The 9,161-nt window shown below is 39.1% G+C and overlaps 1 protein-coding gene across 1 annotated transcript in view; it reads left to right on the top strand.

Moving 5' to 3' along the window:
* Positions 1-7,671, top strand: part of LOC102832213 (zinc finger protein 699-like) — a 42,350-nt gene extending 34,679 nt beyond the window's left edge. The window contains exons 2-6 of the mRNA XM_006875153.1: positions 1,927-1,979; positions 3,983-4,109; positions 4,869-5,039; positions 5,601-5,784; positions 6,171-7,671. Coding sequence (XP_006875215.1) covers positions 1,927-1,979; positions 3,983-4,109; positions 4,869-5,039; positions 5,601-5,784; positions 6,171-7,629 — 1,994 coding nt within the window. The 3' untranslated portion in view covers positions 7,630-7,671. The remainder of the gene's footprint in view (positions 1-1,926; positions 1,980-3,982; positions 4,110-4,868; positions 5,040-5,600; positions 5,785-6,170) is intronic.
* The last annotated feature ends 1,490 nt before the right edge of the window (positions 7,672-9,161 follow it).

Here is a 9,161-nt window from a genome sequence, read left to right as displayed (position 1 = left end):
TCTTTCATACTTTGGACATTTTATCAGGAAGGACCAGTCCCAGGAGAAAGATAGACACTATTCTAGGTAAAGTGGAGGGTAAGGAAGAAGAGAAAGACCTCCAGTGAGATGGCTTAGCATAATGGACTCAAGCGTAGAGATTTGTGTGAAGCTGGCTCAGCACCAGGCAGTGTTTTGTGCTATTTATAGGATTGCTATGAGTTGGAACCAAGTCAACAGTACCTACCAACAACAGTGCGTGGACATGAATTTTTGTGCATTTGAGTTCTTTTTGACAATTACCAGTTTTCCTAGAATTATAATTTGTATATTCCATGTTTGGAATATTAATATATGTTTGCAACTTTTTCTTCTCATTTTGAGTTGTACCCTGTTAACAAATGAAAGCTTTGCTCCATTCACGTCATTATGGTCAGCTCTACTTTGAGCATGTAGCTCTTCCCCATTCGTATTTTGAGTGTCTTTCAACCTGAAGGACTTATCTTCCAGCACTTTTTCTGACAATGTTTTGCTGTTAATCTTTTCCTTTTCTGACACTGTCTAGCACCGTTCTACTGCTATTCATAATGTTTTCAGTAGCTATTCATTCAGAAGTGATCTGCCTCTCCTTTTTCCTGGTCTCTGTTAGTCTGGAAGCTCTGCTGAAACCTGTCCACCATGTATGTATGACCCTACTGATATTTACAATACTGGTGGCATAGCTTCCAGCATCAGAGCAACATGCAAGTCCCCACAGTATGACAAACTGAGAGATGGGTGGTAGCATTACCTTTAGGTTCATATGCACTTAACATTTTTATGACTTTTTGTTGGGTAGAATTTTTATTATTGTGTAATACCCTTTATTTTTTCTAATAGATTTTGATTTGAAGTCAGTTTTATCTAATATCAATAAGGCCATCTGTGTTTTATTGTTTGCCTGTTGCAGTGAATACTTTTCCCTATCCTTTTATTTTCAGTCTCAGTGTCTTCTTACATCTAAGGCATGTTTCTTGTAGATAGCAGAAGGGTGGATTGTGTACTTTTTGTTGTTGTTGTTATTGTTGTATTCCTTCTGTTATTCTGTGCCTTTTGCATGGGTGGTTTGAATCATTTACTTTTTAAGGTTATTACAGAAAATGAAGGGTGTACCTCATTCATTTTGCTGTTTGTGTTTTGAGCATTTTATATTTTCTTTGTTATAATCTTTTTTTTGTTTTTTTTTTTATTTGACTCCTTTTTTGTGATGAGCTTGTTTTTGCTTTCCTTCTTCTTTCTACTGAATGTTACTTCTTCGCGATTTCTTAGTGGTTACCATATATTTTTCACTGAATGGTTTAAAATGCAATGGTGTTTCAATATGAATGACAGTTAACATGCAAACCTACATAGTAAATCTGTTACTGATAGTCTCCTACCTCCCACATTTATTATTATATCTCAATTTCATGAATATATAAACTATGTTTGATGAATTTACTTTTTACTTAAATCTTCCAAACTTGATTGGTGCCTTCACTCACTCTTACCATGTTCCTCTGCCTCCCCTTATAACTTCCTTATGATCTGTAAGGATCAGCTCACTCTGCCTCTGGGAGAGCAGGCTGCTCTAACTTCCATGTGTGTTTGAGTGGGTATCTCGTGGTGAGTGTATGCTTAGAGAAGAGGGTCACTATCACTCACTCCACCATGTTCCCCTGCCTCCCCTTATAACTTCCTTATGATCTGTAAGGATCAGCTCACTTTACCTCTGGGAGAGCAGGCTGCTCTAACTTCCGTGTGTGTTTGAGTGGGTATCTAGTGGTGAGTGTATGCTTAGAGAAGAGGGCCACTAATTGTACACTGCAGCATCCAGGTTGTGAATATTGTAATTGTGGGGAGGTCTCGTGTCTTTTTTTCTGTCTCAGGGCTGACTAACTGATCAATGCTTTGCCTTTCTTCATAAAGGGGACATTAAGGAAGAAAGAACAGCTGCTGAGTTACTGAAAACTATGACACAGGTAAGTAAAAGTTAATAGCTTTCCTCCTAAAAGTATTTTCATTTTACCAGGTTACCTATCTCTTTCTAATTGTCTAGAGCAGAGGTTAGCAACCTGTGTCTGTGTAAGATCATACAGTTAAGGTTTTAAGCTCTGAAGGTGTTTCTGTTGTAATTCAGTTCTGCCATCTTCATAGGAAAGCAGTCATAGACAGTACATAACTTGTACTGTTTTATTGTTTTACAGTAAAGCTTTATTTACAGATATTCGCTGCAGTTATCTTTAGTCCCTAGTCCGTAGTTTGCTGACTTTGAGTCTAGTGTTGAAAGTTGTACTTCTCTGATCTCCTGGACCTTTCAGGTTTGATAAGGAGGGGAAAGGAAAAGCTCCCAGTCATTCAGTGTTTTATTCACTCAGACCAGTTTTGCCCTTATGCTTCATGCGCTGATTACTACGGTGGGTGTCTGAACTCAGTGCTGCTATGACAGAAGTATCTCAGTGGGTGGCTTTCAACAACACAAATGTGGTTTTTCATAGTTAGGTGGTTTGAAGTCCTAATTGAGGGCACCAGCTGGAGAGAAAGTCCTCTCTGTTAGCTCATGGGAAAATCGTTGACTTCCTTCCTTGATGATTTCCATGTGACTCCTGTGCTTCTCCAGTTTTTGCTTGCTTCTCTCCTCTTTTTATGTCTCAAAAGTCATTAGGCTTAAGGCACCCTCTACTGATATGTCCCATTAACATAACAAATAAGGGCCTATTCCTAAACTGGATTACATTCCATATAGTACAGGGGCTAGTATAGTATTCTAGCATGTATTTTATGGGTGTTGGGGAGGAGGACACATGATTTATCTGTAACAGGATATAGTTGAAATTATTTTGTAACAAGAAATGGATGATGTCAGTATGGAGATTATTTTGTTTCATAGCATTTCTCATTTCTACTGTGTATTCTGTACTGTTCTAGACCATGAAAATGGAAAGGAATAAAATGAATTCATCAACTGTCAGACTGTAGAGAGAGAGAATTCTAGTGTATTAGAAGTGTTGTTAAATCTGTGTGACAAGATTGTATCTGTCAGATGTGCTTTTTGGTTGTTTAAATTATTATATATTCCTGAGTGTTTTTGTGTACACTCCCCCCCCCCCAAAAAAAAAACACACCAAAAAACCCCAAAACCAAAAACAGGGAATGGAAGCAAATACTGTTGAATGATGATGCACAGAGATTGTAATCATTGCAATGAAACGGTTGTGTAAAGCCAATATTCTCCCATATAAACTATCACTCAGATCACAATAAAAATTTAAAAGAAAAAAGATTGGCTGTCAGGCACATATGTGGGTTGTTGTTGTTGTTGTTAGGTGCCATCAAGTTGGTACCAACTCACAGCAACACTGTGCACAACAGAGCAAAACAAAGCCCTATACTGGGCCAACCTCACAGTTGTTGCTACGTTTGAGCCCATTGATGCTGCCACTGTGCTAATCCATCTTGTTGGGGGTCTGCCTCTTTTTCTCTGATCCTCCACTTTACCAAACATGATATCCTTCTCCAGTGACTGGTCCCTCTGACAACATGTCTGAAGCATGAGAGATGAAGTCTGGCCATCCTGGCCTCCAATGAGCATTCTGGCTATATACTTCTTCCAACATAGATCTATTTGTTTTTTTTTTTGGCATTCCATGGTACTTTCAATATTTTCCTCCAACACCATAACTCAAATACATCAATTCTTCTATGGTTTTCCTTATTCAATATCCAACTTTCACATGCATATGAGGTTATTGAAAATACCATGGCTTGAGTCAGGCGTACCTTAGCCCTCAAACTGACATCTTTGCTCTTCAACATATGTGGGTAGAAAAGGAAAAAGCTTTGATGACTGAGTCTTAGAGTTGATGTTGGGAGACCACAGAACCTTCTCAAATTCCTGTGACTTGATTCTCAGCTTCCCAGTGCTGTTAGGGAATATGGTGGGGGAGTTGTTGCCTTGCTGAATCTGATATATGGGGTATTTTAGGACTTGGTGGTCTTTGAGGATGTGGCTGTGATGTTTACTCAAGAAGAGTGGGCTTTGTTGGATCTTGCTCAGAGGAACCTCTACAAAGATGTGATGCTGGAAAATTTCCATAACCTCGCTTCAGTAGGTAAGAACAGCAAAATTCCTTCATTTAGTTATACAGAAAACAACTTTATATTAATATTCAACTCTGTTCCAAGATTTTGGCTATGGAATGGGAATGTAAATAAGACAGGCACGGTCGCTGATCTCAGAGAGCTTACCATCCTACTAGGTTCATGCTAAAAACAAACATTTTTGTGTTAAACTGACAGTTCTAAGATTGGGGATTTCATGGATAACACAGTGAACTTTTGTGCTGCTTTGACAAAATTTAAAGTGGAATTGTTCTTTTTTACCCTGGAGTAGCCTTGCCTTAGGTTACTATTCTGTGAGGTAGTTTATGTTTAACAGTAGAACAAACTACCTTGGCAGTGAGCATTTGTTGTTGTTGTTGTTGTTAAGTGCTGTCGAGTCGATTCTGACCCATAGCGACCCTGTATAGGGTAGGGTTTCCAAGGAGCGGCTGGTTAGCTTGAAACACTGACTTTGTAGTTCAAATGACTTTGCCGTCTGACGCATTAGCCCACAGTGCCACACCAGGGCTCTGGCAGTAGCATTAGATCCATTTATAATACTAAAAATTGCCTGTGAATATCAGTTCAGTTTTGATATCAAAAAAGCTGCTTTGTATTTTCATCATTTAAAAAAAATAATAAATTGGACAAACATTTTACTTCACTGAAACTCACACTTGTTCATCTTCAGGGCAGGTAAAGTTTTGTCTCATGGAAATGTTTGTGGTCTTCACTATGTTCCCTCACGATACGGCTTTCTGCATTAGCAGGGTATCCACTGTCCATACCTCATCTGATCCTCCATTGGGAACAAGAGGAGGACCTGAAGACAATGGAGAAGCGATTTATTCAGGTCACCGGTACTGGGGAGCATCAGGAAGGCAAGCATTTTTTGGAGAAATTGTCCTGGTTGGAGAACAAGAAACTAAATCAAGCCAGTTGTATTTGGAAAAATAAAATAAGAAAAACAAAAACTGTTTTATGTGAGGAGGCTGATCTTCTATGGATACAATAGTTACTTTTGACTTTTTATCATTCATCTCATATTGTCCTTGTTGTTGGGAAAGATTGTCCATATTCCCTTTTAGAAAGTTAGTATTTGATAATGTACATTGTATCCAATTGCTTTCTACTTCACTCTTCTTCATTAGAGCCTATTTATGTTTTCAAAAGTCTCAATCTTCTTGGAATATTTCTTAGCAAATTGGTTGTCATTTTTTGCCTTTGTGCCTATTATTGGTGGTGGTTATGTGCTGTGGAGTCGGTTCCAATCTATAGCGACCCTGTACAGGCTTTCCGAGGCTGTAAATCTTGATGGGAGCAGAACGCCTCATCTTTCTCCCGTGGAGCAGCTGGTAGTTTCGAACTGCTGACCTTGCAGTTCGCAGCCTGATCCGTAACCACCACCTACCAGAGCTCCTTGTGCCGATTATTACCAGTCATGAAACAACCAAACTACGACAAGTCCTTTGCTAACAGGTGCTTTCACTTTCTTGTTTCAGGCTCCAAGACTCAACTTAAAAGCAGTGAATCAGTTGTTCAGAGAGGTATTTTACATGAAAAAATATCCATTGAACAGAAAATAGTACGATTTAAAAGGAATGATTCCAGGTCCTCTGATTTACATGAAAATCGAGAATGCCATGATATTGATGATCAGAACAGTGACCATGAGAGGCATTTGAGGTGAGTGACATTTATATAAAACAAAGTAATGTCTTAGGAGAGAATTCTTCAAATGTCATGAGTTTTTAAAAACGTGTGTGCATATACATATATATATAACATGTTTGTATATATACATTTCAATAAAAAAATGTTGCTTTCTCAAAGAATTTTTACAAGATAATATTTCCACAGATGTGACTGAGACATTGAATAGTTGACACTTAATTGACTTGCAAACTATTATCGTAAAATTTCTGTAAGTTAGGAAGCTAGTGACATTATTGGCTATGGTAAAGCCCTATATGAGAATATTCACTTTATAACTTTATAGGGAACACAGTTTATACATTTACTGAAAATTTAAAAAAAATTATTACTAATAATGTGCTTTTTATTTTTAAAAGAAGTCATGTGGTGAAGAGCATCCATGAATGTACTGAAGGACATCAATGTGGACAAGCCTTCAGCCGGATGCCAAATCTTGATGTGGTCAAGAGCACTACTGGAGTCAAACCCTATGAACACCATGAGTATGGACAGGTCTTTATGGATCATTCATCCCTTAAGAGTCACACTAGGTCTCTCACTGTAAGCAAACCCTATCAGTGTAAGGAATGTGGAAAAGCCTTCCACTTTCTTGCGTCTTTTAGAAAGCATGTGAAAACTCTCATTGAAAATAGCCCCTATGAATGTAAGGAATGCACCAAAGCCTTCAATTGTTCCTCATCCTTTAGGACACATGTGAAGAGTCATTCTGCAAAGAAAACATATGACTGTAAGGAATGTGGGAAGGCCTTTAGTTGTTCCTCATCCCTGAAAGAACATAAAAGAATTCATAGTGGAGATAAACCGTATGAATGTAAGGAATGTGGGAAGGCCTTTAGTTGTTCCTCTTCCCTTTCAAAACACAAAAGAATTCATAGTGGAGATAAGCCATATGAATGTAAGGAATGTGGGAAAGCCTTTAGTTCTTCCTCCCATCTTATAATACATACACGAATTCATACTGGAGAGAAGCCTTATGAATGTAAGGAGTGTGGGAAGGCCTTCAGTGAGTCCTCAAAACTCACTGTACATGTGAGAACACATACTGGAGAAAAACCTTACAAATGTAAGGAATGTGGGAAAGCTTTTAATTGTCCCTCCTCCTTGAGCATCCATATGAGAAAGCACACGGGAGAAAAACCCTATGAATGTCTGGAATGTGGAAAAGCCTTTTATCTGCCGACTTCCCTTAATACACATGTGAAAAATCAAAGTAGAGAGAAACCTTATGAATGTAAGGAATGTGGTAAAGCCTTTAGTTGCCCCTCATCATTTCGAGCACACATGAAAGAACATACTGGAAAGTTACAGTATGAATGCAAGGAATGTGGAAAAGTTTTCAGTCGATCCTCATCCCTCACTGAACACTTAAGAATACACAGTGGTGAGAAACCGTATGAATGTAAGGAATGTGGGAAAGCCTTTATTAGTTCTTCCCACCTAACAGTGCATGTAAGGACTCATACTGGAGAGAAACCCTATGAATGTAAGAAATGCGGGAAAGGCTTTATTTACCCCTCAGCTCTTAGGATTCACATGAGAACACACACTGGGGAGAAACCCTATGAGTGTAAGGAATGTGGAAAAGCCTTTCGCCACTCTTCATACCTTACTGTCCACGCAAGAATGCACACTGGAGAGAAACCGTTTGACTGTATCGAATGTGGGAAAGCTTTCAGTTGTCCTTCATCCTTTCGAAGACACGTAAGAAGCCACACAGGAGAGAAACCATATGAATGTAAAGACTGTGGAAAAGCCTTTGTTTGCCCTGCTTACTTTCGAAGACATGTGAAAACTCACACTAGAGAAGCCACCTGACAGTAAGGAATATGGGAATGTCTCTAAGAGTTGAAGAGTCCTGGTGTGGCAATGTAGGACAAGCACCAGATGCTAACCGCAAGTCTGGCTGCTCAGATCCACCAGCCGTTCCACAGAAATCCTGTACAGGGTTACTGTGAATTGGAACCAATTCGATGGCATTGAACAACATAAGAGGGGAAATGAAGGAAAGCCTTCGGTTTTCATTCATCTTTTTGAGAATTCACCTGTGTATGGCAATCGTGTGGGAAAGCTTTGATGAACATCACTCATGCATAAGAAAATTCCTGAGCAGTGAAGTCTTATATACCCTTATTAGAGTTTCATCCTAAACATGGACTATGGGCTAAGGTGATACATTCCCTTTATCACCTTTCTAATACCTTTTTAGCTCCAGCCACATATGTTTTAATATGAGGTGTTTGTAGTATGATATAGTTATAAATGTTGTCTTATTTCCATTACATGGTGGTTTGGAGTCCATATATATGTGTGTGTGTGTGATGTTGTAGGATCAGCACTGGACTATGAACTACAGGGTCAGCAGTTCAAACCCACCAGTTGCTCCTCAGAAACCTTATACAGAGTCACAATCAGTTGGAAGCAACTTGACGCCACTTAGCAGCAACATGTACATACATATATACATATATACACACACACACATATGTACACACACACATATATGTACACACACACACACACATACACGCACACATATGGACTCCTGGTATGGCATTGTAGGATCAGCACTGAATTATGAACCACAAGGCCAGCATTTCAAATCCACCGATTGCTCCTTGGAAACCCCTATACAGGGCCAGCTTGATGGCACTAAACAGCAACAAGGGTTTCTGAGGCCCAGCTAGTGAACTTGAACTGTAGACCTTGCAGATCAAACCAACTTTGCAGTCGAGCTTATTAATCCACAATGCCACACCAGAACTCTGTATATGTACACACATACATATACATAAACATTTCAAATCCTCTACACTTATATATATATAAAGGAGCTCTGGTAATGTAGTGTGGTTACGAATCGGGCTGTGAACCGCAAGGTCAGCAGTTCGAAACTACCAGCGGTTCCGTGGGAGAAAGATGAGGCGTTCTGCTTCCATAAAGATTTACAGCCTTGGAAACTCTGTGTAATATATATTATATTACCACTCTTACTTGCACACACACATGTGTGTGTGTACTTACACATGTACACATATAAACATATGGAGTATTGGTATGGTACTGCAGGATAAGTACCAGGCTGGCAGATCAAATCTATAAGTTGCTCCTCAGAAACCTTGTACAGAGCTTTGAGTAAGAACCAAACAACACATTTGTGCAAGAGTGGTGGTTTTAAAAAATGTTTTCTAATTCACATTATATATATATTGTTGTTGTTGTTAAGTGCCGTGGAGTCGGTTCCGACTCATAGCAACCCTGCACATATAATATATATATGAAGCTCTGGTAGCGTAGTGGTTATGAATCGAGCTGCGAACCGCAAGGTCAGCAGTTCAAAACTACCAGCT

Source organism: Chrysochloris asiatica, unplaced genomic scaffold (assembly GCF_000296735.1).
Source record: "Chrysochloris asiatica unplaced genomic scaffold, ChrAsi1.0 scaffold00312, whole genome shotgun sequence".
NCBI classification, from domain to species: Eukaryota; Metazoa; Chordata; class Mammalia; order Afrosoricida; family Chrysochloridae; genus Chrysochloris; species Chrysochloris asiatica.
The sequence above is the reverse complement of the archived record's forward strand: the minus strand, read 5'-3'. Positions and strand labels throughout refer to the sequence as shown.